The following is a 17,012-nucleotide window of genomic DNA, read 5'->3' as shown; positions in this document are numbered from 1 at the left end:
AGATAAATGGCGCTTCAGGCCACTTATTCTCCTGGAAACTGAATAGCTAAATAGGGGAATTAACGCCCTCGTTATGAGAAGGCAAAATTAAAGACCTTTTCCCGAGAACTTCTGCAGGCTATGGCTCTAAATGTAACCCATAGTGTTTTAAAACTCTATTTCCCATTTCTTTGCCAGTGGACTAGGTGATGAGCAAGTTCTGGTGGATGATGTCTTGTAATTTCTTCTGAATCAATTGTCCTGTACTAGCAAAGATAAGATAATTAGATAATTGATTGTAGTGACGTTCTGTTGCCACCCTTTTATTGATCTTACCATGATCTTATTATGGTTAGGCACTGCTGGCTTATGTCTTATTTGTTATAAACTATACGGGGTTTATATTGTGCCATCTTTTTAAATGTTTGTTTCCCACCTTGAGTGCCTCTAGCAATATGGCTTGTCGCAAATATTTTAAATACGTTTTATTTAAAAGGTTTTATATACCACATTCTACAAGGAAACTTGATTTCAGGAGAAGTCCATTAACAGCTATTAATCAAATTTACTTAGGGAATAGCCACTGCTATTAATTGCATCAGTAGCATGGGATCTTCTTGGTGTTTGGGTAATTGCCAGGTTCTTGTGGCCTGGTTTGGCCTCTGTTGGAAACAGGATGCTGGGCTTGATGGACCCTTGGTCTGACCCAGCATGGCAATTTCTTATGTTCTTATGTTCACGTGCATAAAATGAAACAAACATGAAGCATAAAACAAAAAATAAAATTCAGTTCATAAGACAATAACAATATCACACAATCAGAAAAGAAAAACAATTACAACATCACACCTCATATAAATGTAACAGATGACCATAAACCAAATACAATAATGTATTGTCACAGGCTAGTGTGAAAAGATAAGTTTTTTTTTAAGTTTGTCTTGAACTCCTTAGTATTTATTAGGTGTTAACCAGAGTGAATCAGGTAGGGTGTTCCAGAGGATAGGACCAGCGACAGAGGTTTTGCCTTCTGGTGAGATCAAGCCTTGCTAACTTTATTGAGGGAACATCAAGGAGATTTTTGTTCATCGAACAAAGACGTCTGTGAGGATGATAAATGCGAAGACTGGAACATAACCAGATTGAAGATTTATTGTATAGTAAGTTATGAATTATAATAAAGACTTTGTACTGAATATGAAAAGAAACAGGAAGCCAGTATAATGAACGAAGGATAGGTGTGTTATGCTCTAGGATGCGTGCTGCTGCATTTTGGATTAGTTGCTGTAGATGTGTATATTAGCTGGAAGCCCCACATATAGCGCGTTAAAGTAGTCTAGTCTTGTGAGAATTAGAGCCTGCAAAACTAGATGGAAACCATTTGGGATATAAGAGAGTCTTTAATCGTTTCAGTAGATGAATCTTGTAAAATGAGGATTTGACGACTGAGGATATGTTATGAGTCATGGATAGTTCTGCATCCAAAACGACGCCAAGATTGCGGGCCTTCGAAGTTATGGGGCTGGAATGGCTGTGGATGGTTAGATTACTCGGAGGGTGATGTGAGGAATTTGGTACAGTGGATAGACTAGAGATGGGAGCAAACACATCGGAAGCTCCCTCAGAAGAGGCAGAAATTCTCCTCAGATTGGGAACATAGCATTTTTTATTTATTTGCGATGATTTATAACCTCCCCACTGAGCTATCACTGCGATTTATCTCAAATAAATGTATGCAGGTGAACTGGTTCCAAGAAAATAAACTCCTTCCCCTGATAGCTAACCAAACATTTAAAAGGGAACTTTAAAAACAACAAAAAAAAAGCTGTACCAAGGGGGGAGAGCACGTGTTCTTTCAGTTGCAAAAAAGGATATCCTAGAGACCTCTGGGAAAATACAAACCTTTTGGCCACTGAACCATGAGGGTTTTTTTTGGGGGGGGAAGGGGGTTTATTGAAAATCTTGCTGAAGTATCTTGGTCAGTTTCTAAGGAAAAAGGACCCTACAGGAGCGGCCCAGGCTGACACAGTTGTCATCATGAAGAAATTGAGAGAATGGCAGACTAGAGATGGGAGCAAACACATCGGAAGCTCCCTCAGAAGAGGCAGAAATTCTCCTCAGATTGGGAACATAGCATTTTTTATTTATTTGCGATGATTTATAACCCGCCATATTTCCAAATCCTGTCCATGGCGGATACCAATTACATAAAGAAAAGGCCCTAGCTTCAGTTTCAGAATGTTTAACAAGTTCTGGATCTAGGAAAGTTCAACGTTCTTAAGTTCCTAGATCTAAACCGGTTCTCCAGCATCTCTGATTTGATAATGGATATTTAGATTATTTTCAACCATAGTTGACACTGCATTTTGCAAAGATGTAACAGAAACTTGACAAGTTGTCAAAGACCCCTGACGCGGGCAATTGTGATTCAAGCATATCCATTCTCGAATCCAAAGTTAACAATTTAGCTAATGTCCCCGCAGAAAAGGAGCACAGATACAAATTTCACTAAAGAATTATCAGTTCTTTAGTGTTATCCTTCGAGGTAATGTCCCCACTTCCAATTATACAGAAGGAGTAGCAGCCACCGGAACAGGAACTGGTGTCGTAGAACTAACTCTCTGTCATGTGAAGTAACATCCAAACCTCTTTCAGTGCTGTCTTGTGGATCCACAACTTCTAAAACGGGAATACTCACATTTTCAGGAGAAATTAAGGGCTCTGTTGAACCGGAAGGTTCTAGAGGTACTCCAATATCCCCCTACAGAAAAAAGGCCTCTGACCCTTGTAACAAAGAGGTCATCTGCAGGGGGGGACGACTCCGATGACTTGATTCGAGGTTTCTTCACTCCCTGTATTCTGGTTTGTCTGCAGTGATGGGTGAGAACAGGTAATATGGTTGTCCATGGGACCTCTAGCTAGTGCTGAGATCATGAGGTTTGTAGAAAAACATTTTTTCTTCCTATTACAATAACAGGATAAAACAAAGATTTTCAACAAGGGGGGTGTCCATTTGGCACGCGGCTTAGGTGCGTCAGAGGCAACTATGTACCACTGTACCCGGAGCTTCATTCCTCCGGGGCCTTGCGGGCACTGCCTCTGGGATCGGGCTGTCTCTCGGTTGCCCGCAGCGTTTCCTTCTCCTCAGGGGAGGGGCCTCCAGGCACAGCGGGACAGGATGGTAAACTCCCCCAGGGAAGCTTTTTAATATAGCTACCACTTTTTGTAGGTACCTGTGTAGAACATACACTAAAAAGGTCTTCGTGCTACGGGTTTGCTTTCTTGAGAGCGTGGGAAGTAGATTGAGTGTTTTGTTTTGTTCCCATGCACAAATGATGTTTCTTTGTGTCCCAGAGCTCTTGCAGCATCTGCTCCGATCTGGCAGTTTGAGCAGATCGTTCCCTGCAACACGTTCTATGGCATTGTGACGAATGATTTCCGGAAGAGCGGCCCTGGTTGTGCCGAGAGCATCCTGACCTCCTGGGAAGCCATTAACAGACTTTCATCCACAGGTATGAAACCAGAGAGGGCATGCCGTGCTTTTTGTATGGAGTGAGACTGAATTTTATTTTTTTTTGGGGGGGGGGGAGGTGATTCTGTTGATTATGATCTGGATTAGGACACTGTCTGGATATTTTGTGCATTCGGATATTGCGGGAGGTATAAATGATGCTAGAGGAGACCTGTATTTTTCCATGAAAAGGAATCTCCTAGAATAAGGGGAGGGGGGACCAATTGCTTAATAGAACTGAAAGAGAATAGGCTGAGGAGTAGCACAAGGAAATATTTCTTCCCAGAAAATGTATTTGATGGAGAGAAGAGCCTCCCAATTGAGGATATGCAGGCATAAACCATTAGAGATGTGATTCGGCTGAACCTTTTGGTTCGGCCTTCGTTATCGGCCCACCGCAGGAAATTTTGTTTTCCTGTGGTTCGGGCCGATTTTATTTTGGCTGCCCCCCGAAACGAAACCTGAAACCCACCCCAACCCTTCAAATGTAATTGATTGCAAACCCCCCCCAAAACTTGCCAAAATTCCTTTGTGGTCCAGCGGGGGTCCCGGGAGCAATCTCCTGCTCCGGGCTGTCAGCAGCCAGTAATCAAAATGGCGCCTATGGCCCTTTGGCCTTACCGTGTGACAGGGGCTATCTGTGCCATTGGTCGGCCCCTGTCACACGGTAGGAGAAATGGACGGGCCCATGCCATAAAAAATGGCAGTTGTTTTTTTTTTTAATGTGCCCTTTCTCCCCTCCCCCCCCGCCCCCAAAATTTTTTTCGTGGGTTTTCTTATTGTTTCGTCCATTCCCCCCCCCCCCCCGAAATGCGATGAAATAGGAAATATCGTCTCTATTTCCTATTTCGTCACAAATGAATGCACATCCCTATAAACCATAGCAGAATTTTAAGAGAGCCTGGGATAAGCAGGGAGGATTGGTGAGGAAATGAATAGAGCTGCAGTATTGCAGTGGTGAAAGGGATCATATGGGGGGGGGGGCAGGAAGCCAAGCACACTAGACCATAATGACTACAAGGCCCATTGTCTCTTCGCCAACTGGTTTAAATGCTGCTTTATAATTTGGGGGAGGTATTCTCTGCTCTGGGAAGTACCAATCGGTGAGCCCAATCCATGTTTGCACTGTATTTGTTTTGGTTTACTTTGTGTGCAGCTTTAAACATTAACAAAAGATTTGAATATAGTTGGCTTCTAAGAAATTAGTCGGCATTATCGATCGGAATTTGCCATTGTAAAAGTTTCTAGCCTGGTCGTCTCCCAGTCTGCAGGGAAGTAATGGAAAAGGGCATTTAGCACATTCTTATAAAACTGGAAGACTCGCTTTGTTTTGTTTTTTTGGTTTGGTTGACCGGTTGGTAGTCCATCTAATGCTGACGTTTCAGGAAGGGGCTCACAAACCAAACGAGTATGCGATAAGGGCCAAGACGTCGCTGCTGAAACCCTGCGGAACGTCTCCTGCCAGGCCCCTGAAGAGGGACACCGGAGCGGCCTGGAAGAGCTCTGTAATAGATACACAGGTCCTCTGGTCTCTCATCCTTGGACGGGGTCCGTTCAGTCACCCTAAATCCTTGAACCCAGTAAAGGCGATTTTAAAGGTTGCATCGGAAATGTGACCAAGGTTAATACGTCTTTCATGTTGCAGTTAAATCTATGTCCATTAATTTTGAGGCTGGTATTGACTGCCTGATCCCCTGCAGGGCTTTGTTGGGGGCATAGGAAGTCCCCAATGAATGCAGCATAAAGAAATGCCACGTTAAACCCTCCAGGAAGTGGTGTAATGATGTGGAAATGCTGCTTTGAGGTCTTAAAAATACCAGTAAAAGTGCTCAATGCCATGTTCTAGAAATCATTACCTATCCAAGTAGGTTACAGTGTTTACCCTCGCCAGCTGAATATCTTTATGTAAGCTCAGCAAAGAAAGGTCAAAACCACTTGATTTCCTTTCAGGGTAAGAGCACAGCTGTTTTTTGTCGTTGCGTTACGGCGGCGATGGAGCTGATGACTCCCAAGCACGGCAAACCTCTTAGAAAAGACCACACTAAACACCATTGATGTAGAACAAAGGAAGCCGAGCTCCTACTGAGAGCGCATTCTTAATCCGGCCAGGAAACAAACTCTTCCAGGCCCTTGACAGTGGGAGAATGAGAATCGTAACCCACTTTTGCTAGAGAGCAGTTCTTTTAAACTAAATCTTTGAACGAGGCGCAAAATGAATGTAAACAGTGAGTCACTTAAGGTGTTAGTTCATTGCCGGTGGCTTTGGCCTCCAGGAGATGAAGAAGTGGTTGGATGTTGGCCAGCGTGAGGAGAAGCCGGCATCGGGCCTGGATCTCCTCTGTGGCAACACACGCCACTGCCTCTGGGCCACTAATGCAGCTTCTAAATAAGATTAGAAATACGACCCAGGTTTTCACCCCAGAAATGCTAAAAGACATAAGAATAATCTTCTTCTTTTTAGCAGTTTTTTGTCAGGGTGTCTCTAGAAAGTTTACAAATTTGATAGTCTCGTCTAATCGCTCTGAGGTCCATATTCAAAAGATTAACTTTTGGGAGTCAGCTGGGCAAATCTTGGAGGTTTAAATTAACCTCCCCCCCCTCCCCCACCCCCACTTAGCATGTCTGTATATTTTATCTGAACAAATCATTGCCTGAACAAAATCTCCCCTCCTGAAAAGGCGGAGCTGGGGGCGTTCCCAGGGTGTGGTAAAACAGTAGGCGATCAGCGTTGATACTTTAACCGGATAAACAGGTGAGTCTGAGGGGAGAGGCTGTCCTTCTTCACCCGCTCACAGGCAGGGGCTGGAGGGGAAGAAATGTCAGCACAGCACTCGGGAGGCCTCTAGAGGGGAATTGCAAGCTACACCAGAGACTCGGACAGAGCTGCAGGAACCAAGAACTGGTTTGGTCATGGGAAAGGTCCACCCTCACCAAAATCAGGACTATGTATTTTCCAGCTTTTTTTTTTTTTTTCGCCTCTCCGGTTTAGTTTTATTCCCCACCTCTGCTTTCTCCTTATTTTCTTGGTCTTCCTTCAGGATCTTTTTTTTTTTTTTTTTTCCACCGAATATTTTTCCCTCATTCTGGCCTCTTTCTGCCTCCATCTCTCACCGTTTCTTTCTTTTCTTTTCTCTGTTTCATGTCTTTGGCTGTCTTTGTCTACCACCTGTCCCTTTTTTTATTTTTATTCCCCCCACCTCCAGCAGCTCACAGTTGGCCTCCGTGGCGTTTCGACTCCCATAGTGCCGGATGTGCCTTGTTCCTGTAGTGCCGCAAGACCCATAGCGAGTCTGCTGCCACTGCCCCCTTTCAGCTCGCCGCAGGATGCCGGGCGTGAGCGACCTGGCCCTGCAGCGGGGACGGAGGAGCAGAAGGGAGGGGGACCGGTGGCTGTTCGCTCTCGGTTTATTGTCTGTCAGGCTCTGAATCAGCCGGGCTTTGGGTGGCCGATTGCTTGCACGCTCGCTCTGGGCACTTAAGGTGGACAAACCCCAGAATTTTAAGATTCCTGCCTGTTTAACTGTCCCCGACCATGTGGTTAGCCAGATAAGACAGGGGCGGAGCAGAGTTAGGCAGGTAATGCCTGTATCTGGTGTTATTTGGATACTTGTAACCGGATAACTCTTTTTTTACTCTTAACTGGCTATATTAAAAATTTTAGCCAGTTTAATGGCGAAATCTTCTGGATCAGCAGGCCTGATTGCTCTCCCCATCCCAAATAACTAAAAATGTTAGGCCTATCTCTTAAGAATTACCTTAAGTTGCAGTCCATTACGGTTTGAGCCCCCCTGTCTGATTTTCACAAATATGTGGGTTCTTGCCCCAAACCTCTCACCCTTAACGGACCTCTTCCTCCCCCCCCCCCATGGTGGCTGGGAGCACCGCAGCATCCAGCGTTGCTTTGACACTACCTGGAAAACTTTAACCGATTGCATTCAGCAGGCCATTTTATCCTGCCGAATATCCGTGACAAGCTATTTAGCTAACTATAGTCGGATAACTTGTCCACTCGTCGGCTTAGTGAATTAGGGCCTTATAAATTCTAATTTTATCTTTTTTTTTTTTTTTGGTGTAGGTTGGTGGTTTTGATAATTGCGACGGATGATGGAATTGAAGCAGGAAGGAGAGAGTCTCTTGGTCTTCGCCTGCGTGTTAGAGTGGGGGAGGGGAGATATTGAGAATACTGAGCATCTTCCTTAACATCCCATGTCGGTCTGGGATAAAATCGGTGAACGATGCGTCATCCGCCGACTCTTCGTTGTGCTGTGGCGTCGGAGATGCAGAACCGCTGCTGTGCTGCAGACCGCGTGAGGTCGGCTGGTGCCAGCTGGGGAGGGCCCAGAGGACTGTTTGCTGCATCAGGGCAGGGGAGGTGGTACGGGGCTCGGAGATGGGGATAACTTTTGTGGGTTAGGAAAACTGTAGTAACACTTGGATGCAGCATCCAGCATTAATACCTAACGAGCTGATTTTTCAGTATACGGTGCGCTTATTTTGCATGTGCTTCGGTGCTCTTGATTTAGATAGGGGGGGTACAGACAGCGTATATTACTTAGCACATGGGTGTGAGATAATTACATAACACCCGTCAGCATGTGCAATAATGGCATTTGGTGCTGACGCCCAGTAGCGTACAGAGGCTGTAGTGGCAGGGCCGGATTTAAGATTTTGGTTCCCGTAGGCAGGGTGGCCACTGCAGCAGCCCCTTTTTTTTGAAGCTCTGCCCGCTCACGTCCCCAAAGCAAGCAGAAGCAGGATCCTCTATGGCCAGGGCATTTGGCACGTACAAAATCTGGTGCCTTAGGCTGCTGCCTAAGCCTAAATCTGGGCCTGAGTATTGGGATTTGACGGTGACAGCTTAGCTGTAGTGCACGTTGGTTCTGGATTCTCCGGTCCCATAGATCCTCTTCATATTTTTTTCCAGCTTCAATTTTGCTTCGCCACAAAACATGAACTGAACACTTTTTTTTTAATTTTTTTTTTTTTTTTGCTTAAATGTGTTTTGACAGGATTAAAAAAATGTGGGTCTTGTTTTTTTTTTTTTTTTTTCTTTTTTAGATAAAGGGTTATTCTGGCTTTCTACAGCATTTCACTTGTGCTCCCCTTTGAAAACGAAGGAAGATGCTCGTGTATTGAAAGCATGGCTGAGTGAAACCTGGGTGAACCTGGCCATGGTTGACTACCCCTACGCAGCTGACTTCTTACAGCCTCTCCCTGCCTGGCCCATTCAGGTACTGCCGATGTGCTTAGTGTGTGCTTTGGACCTGGATTTTACCGACACTTAAATAGGAAAACTGTTCAGCTTCAACACTTGGTATCATTTCATGTGGGCCTTCCCCCTACCCCTCCCCCCCATTCCTGAAGAAAAATGCGTTTGATTACATGCCATATATACATGCCATTTTTGTATGTATGTAGTGTTGTTTTTTTTTCTCTTTTTCCCCTTGTTTGCCCTCAGGGGATTTCTGCTGGAGGGACACCCTCCAGCGCTGCTCGTGAAATGACTGGGACCGCTGCCATAGTGTCGGCCGTCTTCCCTTCCTCCTCTGGCATGAGCTCGCCACCTCTGTGTTGTACCCAGTTTCTCCTGATCCCCACACCACAATGCACTGAGACACAGGGACGGCTCTCTGCTTTTAAACTTGCTGCAATGTTAACAGGCTCCTCCTCCTCCTTTTTTTAGATTTAAATGTTCTCTAACTGGTACAACTTATTTTTTTTGTGCTGATGGAACAGTTTTAAAACTGAGCTGCAGGTCTTAATCTTAGCTGTGAGAGAAGACTTATTTTCCCAAGACTTGGGCTGCCATCTGGTGTTGACGCCTGATTTGCCGCACAGCATGTGGCATCATGTTGTGCTCGGCCTGCTCAGCAGTGTGGGAAGATTGTGGGAACATGACACTCGTGACCCTTTTGAGAGGCACGGGAATTTCTTTTTTTTGGTAAAATTGAGAGAACACTTGCTTTTTCACTCCAGTCCGTTTCTGGACACTTACCCCCATATCTGGCAATCCCAGGTTTATCTTGCCACTACAGCGAGTCTTAAAGGAGAATAGGTTATGTGCCGCATGGTGTCTGAATGGTCATTGCATGCTCTTGTTGGTGGAGATAATTTCAAAAGCTCCAACTTGGTGGGATTGCTAAACATGGCAAAATTTTGAATTTTCTTGGTCAAGTGGGGAGAAGCTTCCTTGTTACCAGAGCACCCCCTGCTGACATATTGATTTATTGCATAGATTATTAGTCCGCCTATCCAATTAGAAGTTCTTTTCTATTGGTGTTGGTGTTAAATGTGGCCACAGTAACACTGTCCTGGGGGAGTCAAAACTTTTCAGATCTCTGAAGTGAAGCAGACCACCAAGGAAGGCCAAAACCTTCATAGTACCAGCACGGTTCTCTGACACAGAAAAGAGAGAGAGGGTATCGCAACCACCGCAGGCTCAGGTAATGTTTATAGCCAGTAGTGCCCCATCAGATTGATTATTTACCTCAACTCCGAGAAAAACCTTTTTCATAGAGCATTTTGAAAGTGCAAAGAAAATATGTGTATGTAATAGCGAAAGTCCAAAAATCATGACGCATAACTCACAAAGCTTAAAGCATGCTAAAATTTTCCCAAAGTCGTTGAGCCTGCTAACCCCGATAATACAAAGTAATATACAGCAGATGACAAATTTTTGCAAAAAATCCCAACCCCCGCCAATGTTTTGGCATGTGCCGTCATCAGGGGAATTGCATCTAAAAAATACTTAGTTCATGCTGGTATCAAAACTCAAGGTCTTCAGAGAAGCATAATCCATGTCTGCAATTCAAGATTTCTGACAGTCGGGCACTCAAAAACATCATTGGCTGCATTCAAAAAGTCACCTTCCACATTCACATTCGTTCAGCCAATTATAGATGACCTAATTCAGCCATTGAGATCTTAAAAAAAAAAAAAAGGGAGAGAGTGAGTGGATGGAACAATTGTCCGAATCCTGCACATGATCACGTGTATTATAAAAACCCAGAAAAATCTGAGTCTGAGTTTAGACTTTACAGACCCTGCACCTCATTTGCTAACTTTTGACTCAGAATGGGAGAAAAGCCTTAGTCTGTAAAAGATATGGATCCATTGCTTTTTTTTTTTTTTAATTTCCCATCCCCCCACCAGTAGGGGATGCACCCAGTCAATAGGAGAGCAGAACTCGGAGAATGCCAGGGAAGCCTGAATACGCTGAGGTTTGAACATTGGCGTCTCATTAATCTTACACCGAGTGCATCTAAAGCCTTTCCCGCATAGAATTTATCATACAAGGCCCGATGTAATGAGGCGCGCTCAGCAGAGCGCACAGTTTTATTTGTAACTTTGCAAACTGTGCTCCCAGTGCAGCAAGGAGTTTTGTGCATAAAAGTGTGTCTCAATTTTTTTTTTTTAAAGAAATTAAATTAGAACTAGATAAGACGCAATGTCATATTAAGGAAATAAAATAAACTAAGAAAAGATATTCCACTTTTGACTGAGCATTTACAAATGAAGGATTCTCCATTCTTTTCAGCAGGCTTCCACCCATCCATCTAGACTAGAGCCTACTCAGCCATTTCCAGAATATTGGCTAGCATCTAAGAGGGTATTTTTTCCCTAAGATTTTTACAACGGGGATTGAGGCAACTGAAATATCTGATCACGCTGCCGTTGGGGTCCAGCTTCAATGGGAGTTAATACTCAAGAGGACTTGCAGATTCCCTATTTATTTGGCACACGACCTCACTTTTCAGGAAGTCCTTAAACGGAAATGGGATGAATATTTAATGCCTAACCATGAGCTCGTAACCTGATTTTATTCTGGGAAACTGTGAAAGTGGTTCTGATAGGCACGATCATTGCTTTTACCATCAAGAGGCGAAAAAGGCTGATGCAACTCTCATGGGATTGGAGAAACAATTAGAGAAAGCTAAGCGCTCCTTAGCCAGAAAGAAATCTGCAGGAAATTAAGGAAAACTTTTAGCTACACAGGCAGCAATTCATTCTTTGCTACAGCAAAGGGCCAAAATTTGTTTTTTCTTAAATATTTTAAATATAGAATTCTCCAGTCCGGAGAGAGATTGGGCAAACTACTTGCAAATTATCAGGGTAATTTTATTAAACTGCGATGTGCTTGTGTTACCGGCCGCATCGCGGCGGTGCTGTTTAAATCAGGGGAAGGGCAGGGGTGTGAAAGGGGTTATGGCCCAGCAGCCCTGCGGGCGATTAATGTTTTATACATTTTCGCCGGCAGCACCGCAGGAAATAACACCACCTTTTCCCGTGGCGCTATGGGGGGGGGGGGGGCGATCAGTGTGCGGCCGCACTGCCGCAATGCGGCAGACTGCACACTCTCCCCCTGTCCCTTTTTTCTTTCCCGCGGGCCATCATTCCGCTATATTTATATATTTATAGTGGAATGATGAATCTCGGGGTTAGTTTGAAACAGTAGAGGGCCTAATTACATAACCGCTTTGAGAAGTGGGATGGGTGTCTTGGTGAATGGCGATCAGGATATCCTTAAAGTGCTTGAAACCTTTTATTCAAATGTATATTCTTCTTCTTCATAAGGGAGTAATTTAGATCAAATGCACCTCTTTTTGGATAAAGTCCAGCTTCCTAGATTTTCTTTGGAGCAATTCAATAAGATAGATGCATCAATGTCTAGGGAATAAATTGTAGTAGGTATTCAAAAGGGCAGGACTATGCAAGGCCCCAGGTCCCCATGGCTTTAGTGGGGAAGTCTTTCGGGCAATAATTGCTAAAATAGTGGATCTTCTTTTCAACTATATGACTAATCCAGGTAGGATGTTTCCCTGTGGCTGCTAACCTAGCTTTAATAACTGTAATGCCTAAGCCCAGGAGGGATCCCACACTCCCTGCATCTTATCGTCCCATTCCTCTATTGAATTTTGACAGTAAACCTACTACTGTTGCCGAAGCTAATTTCAGAGATGCAAGTCTGGTTTGTGCCACACTCTGTCACTGATCTTTGGCTTGTTCTGACAGCCATGGAACAGTCTACAAAGTTAAAGCATTCCATCGGTGATGATTAGCTTTAATGCAGAGAAAGCGTTTGATCGTGTGACATGGGCTTGCTTGTTTACGGTGGTGGATAGGATGGGGTTAACAGTGAATTTATTTTTTTATTTTTTTTTTAAAGACTATCGACGTAGATGCCAAAGCAATAATACAGGTGAATGATGAGAGAGCTGGTGAAATTTTCTATGGGAAGGGTTCTAAGCCCCAGGATGCCCTTAAAGTGGTTAAAGGATTGGGACCCAAGGGGGTTTGCCTCTCCTGGACCTTAAATTTTATATAATGAGGCTTGTCTAGCTAGGATATGGCGAGACTGGATATTCTCTATTGTGACTTACGTTAATTTGGCCACGGAGTCCTTGCTCGCTGCCCCCATCTCTCTAGGCTATACTCTGTGTGCTAGTAGGAGTAGACTCCCTAAAGCTGAGAGGCAATCCTGGAGATGGCTTACTAAGTTGTAGGGTTGTAGTTCAGAGGTGTCCTCGTTTCCCTGCAGAGGATCAAGTGATCTTTTGTTTTTCAGTGGTCTAGAGATCCCCCAGCTTAAACATGTGGTAGGGTGCTATATTGTTCTTTCCTTAAAGCACCTAACTAATTTATATCTTACACACAACAGATTATTTTTCCTATTTGCAATGGGGCATTATATCTTTTTGTTAAATAAATTTTCTTAATTCGGCCTCTATGCTGAAAATGGAAGAGTTTTTTTTTTTTTTATGATAGAGGTAGAGAGAGCTTCCGTATCTAAATTACGTTAAGGTCCGTGAAAAACTGGATTTGATGAATCCATGTACTACCTTAGTGAAGGCTTGAAGCAGGGATCAATCCTCCTTCCTCAGCGAATAGTCTTTTGAAGTGTTTTAAAAAGATGAGAGTTCTCACAAATAATGCTTATTTGAGAGAGATGTACTTCATTGGATTCAGAATTTTGGGTGAAATGGGGTGTGCCAGGTTCCCGTCTCATGTGTTTAGGTCATGTCCCTCAATTCAAGATTTTTGGCTTTATCCGTCGAAGATTTGGGCAAAACCTAGTTTGTTCTTTTGGTGTAATGATACTTCATTTTTAATAGTTAAGGACATAGGGGAATGTGTGTGTTAGAAAAGCCTTTTTATTGGGTAAGAAATCCATTTTAGTTGCATAGAAAGATACCAAAATGCCGTCTTTTTGGCAATGGTGTAGCCAGCTTCATTTTTTTTTATGCCAATGGATTGCAGAGCAACTCTCCATATATCCCAATGCAAAAGGCACTTTCTGGCTGTTTGGGATAGTTATATCCAGAATTTAAACCAGTGAGGATTCGAAGCTTAATTTTTAAATTTGTATTTACAATATGGGATAACTAGGAACATCTTGCTCTTTATGGGGTCAGAGGGAGTGGGATAGGTTAATTTGGGTTTGCTCTGAGAGCTGCTGCAATTCTTGTCTTTCATTCACCTTGGTCAAAATAGCTGTGGGGAAACAACCCAGCACGTTCCCCACAGCTGTACCGATGTTTTCAGATTTCAATGTCTATACTCTTACTGTGCGAGGTTTTCCATGTACACTATCAATATGGTGATGAACTACGGTAGCTAGTAAACATCTTAACTTGATGTTTACATCTTTTTATTAAAGTGGTATTTATTCTTTTGTCAAACAGCGTAAAGTCCTTATATGCAAGGCTTAAACTATGTAACCTTCAGAGAACCCTGCTTATGGGATAACTGCTCTTGTTCTGGCTGTCCGCCTTGTAAGTATCCGGTCTTGGTTTTCCTCAATAGACTGATAGAAGTGTAAGGGCCCATGAACCAGTTAAGTCCAATGAAAAGCTATGGGACTCGCAAGGTCTGTGATTCAGCTTTCCAAAATGTTGCTCCCTTCATCTGTGAAGAAAAGGCAGGGCCTCGCTGGTTTTAAACACAACCGTCAGCGAGGCATGAGGTGTCATTGTAGCTCAGTAGAGGGGTTGGGGGGAGTAGTCGGGACTGCAGTGTAAAATTGTACAGTTCCAAGGGGCCTGTCTCTGCTAACAGATGAGAGAGAGCCAGCGTCCCCAAGTCCTAAATAAACAGAAAATCCGTATAAAATCGCCTCCATGTTTCTCATTGATCTGAGTTCTTCCAGCTGTCCCGTACGCAGTCTACAGTTGGTGATGGTTGACCTGTCCCCAGACAGCTGCTGGTGTATTGGATTATGGGTCCCATCTTTGATTAATTTCCAGCATCGCCTCACCCAGAAAAAGAAATTCCCCCAGCGAGCTGCCTGTAGGCATTTTTTTTTCTTCCATTTTTATCTGCCAGCAGAAAGCAAGATCAGCACATACCTCGGGCAATCAAAATCTACAAAAAAAAAAAAGTAATGCCGCCCATAAAATAAGACTAGGAAATCTTTACATAGAAATGACGGCAGAAGAAGACCAAATGGCCCATCCAGTCTGCCCAGCAAGCTTCACACATTTTTTTCTCTCATACTTATCTGTTTCTCTTAGCTCTTGGTTCTATTTCCCTTCCACCCCCACTATTAATGTAGAGAGCAGTGTTGGAGCTGCATCTTCATGGAAACCATAAAATAGGAGCTGAGTCTGATGATGATCATGCCGAAGATGCAATACTTGAAGGGGGGGGGGGGGCCATATTCAGTCCCTCTCCTGTTCCACTCCCTGGCTTCCTGCCCCAATTATTGGACAAGTTTATGTAACTTTGCATAAAGTCTCACACAGCTGCCTATGTAAAAAGTCAATGATTTTGTTGAAAGCCAATCGCTTTGTTTATAAACCATATTTAAACTATTTATAAATAAAGTACAAAAATCACAATTTTTATCAAGACATACAAGTTACAAACTTAACTGTAAAATGTAATTTTTTTTTAAATTAAAATAGCACAGTCATCCTTTTTCTGTTGTCTTCGTCTTTGTCTATACGAGTATACGAGCTTATGTAATGCTAGAAATGCTCTCAGTATCAGCCGTTTGTCATGCCATTAACTTACACGTGAACGTATATTGGACAATAGTAACAGACAAAAAGGGGTTAAAATAGCACAAGTTGAAACTTGTCAGCAGGAGTGTCCGTCATCCAGGCTTCTTTGAATTGAAATGAACGCCCTCTCTGCCGGCTGTGGGACACCAGAACACATTCAAGTCTTTTGTAGATGGTGTGGGATTGGCCACACAATTGAGTGCAAGAATTTTGGTATAAAGATGAAATTATTTTAGAGAGGCATCACTTCACCCAGGAATTATATCCAAATTGTGTTGGGTTTGAGATCTCTTGAGGGATCACACATTCTGACTGCTTTCTACTCCAGTTAACCTCTCCTCTCTTGGAGAAGGTAGTGTGGGAACGGCAAGAACAGATGGAAAGTGGCTGGATTAGGGAGTAGAGTGGTTCAGATTCCTCCTTCTCCTCCGTTCCCCCTCCTGTTATGAGGCGCAGGGAGAGAACGGAGTCTGAAGGCAAGCAGGCACCCGGTAGCTTTCTTCAAAAGATTGGGTTAAGAGGGAAGCTTAAAATAAATTATTCTGTGGCAGGCTGTCAGTTGTGCTGTTTCTCCAACAGCTAGCCACACAGTTGTTGGAGACTAGGGATCCTACATGTATTTAATTTAAAAAAATCTTATATTCCGCAAATCCTAATTCGTTCAATGTGGATTACACTTAATACACGCATTATAAAATACATAACTTATAAAACAATATACAACAATGAAACAAAACATAAGTACAAACGCCATCATTCAGAACAAATCAGTGTACTTCAAGGTTAGATTTTGACAGGACAAATCTAACCTTGAAGTACACGGATTTGTTCCGAATCTTATGTCCCTCCCAACGCAGCCTCGGCGAAATACGGGTCCGTGTCGGGGGGGGGGACCCGATTTTTAATTTGAATTATTATAACAGTGGAGTTGCCGCTTGAATATGAATGATGAAGTGATGAAATAAAAGCACATTGGAAGTTATATGGACTATGAAATATTTTCTGCACTTGTCGTGTTCTATATAATTTTTGGCTAAATCCTAGCCAGATAACGAGGCATTCCAGAAGTGGGCCCAAGTTACCCAGCGATGTGAGCCAGATGCATGTCTAAAAGTTGTGTGCGGCCAAAGAATTAGCTGCTTAGGTGGAAGGCTTCTGGGCCCAGCACCCCCTCACCTCCCTCCGAAAGTGCATTAAAATTGTGTTTGGGGGGCCCTCACCTCCTCCTCGGTGCCATTAAAAGGACCCCATGTATCTCTTCTCGCCATCTTTCCCTCCCCCCACCTGGAACCTTGAGAAGCGGAGCCTTCAGCCAGGACGGCGGTTCCTTCCTAGAGCGATCCCGGCCACTGTCGCCATTGCTAGGAGAGCAATGCTGGAAACGTAAACTACCAGGCCTTGCTCCGACAGCAGTGCTGAGAGTGGCTGCGATCCTGGCTGAAAGCTTCATTTCTCGAGGTACTGGGCTGAGGGGAGGGCGAGAAGAGGCACTTAAGGCCAGGGGAGGGGGAGGGGGGGCA

The 17,012-nt window shown here is 43.8% G+C and overlaps 1 protein-coding gene across 1 annotated transcript in view; it reads left to right on the top strand.

The window, feature by feature from the left end:
- Window positions 1–17,012, top strand: part of PRCP (prolylcarboxypeptidase) — a 67,942-nt gene that overhangs the window by 36,399 nt on the left and 14,531 nt on the right. The window contains exons 5-6 of the mRNA XM_029602214.1: window positions 3,334–3,491; window positions 8,549–8,721. Of these exons, the coding sequence (XP_029458074.1) occupies window positions 3,334–3,491; window positions 8,549–8,721 (331 nt within the window). The remainder of the gene's footprint in view (window positions 1–3,333; window positions 3,492–8,548; window positions 8,722–17,012) is intronic.

The sequence above is a fragment of the Rhinatrema bivittatum genome, chromosome 5, assembly GCF_901001135.1.
Source record: "Rhinatrema bivittatum chromosome 5, aRhiBiv1.1, whole genome shotgun sequence".
Taxonomy (NCBI): domain Eukaryota; kingdom Metazoa; phylum Chordata; class Amphibia; order Gymnophiona; family Rhinatrematidae; genus Rhinatrema; species Rhinatrema bivittatum.
This window is presented reverse-complemented; position numbering and strand designations above follow the sequence as displayed.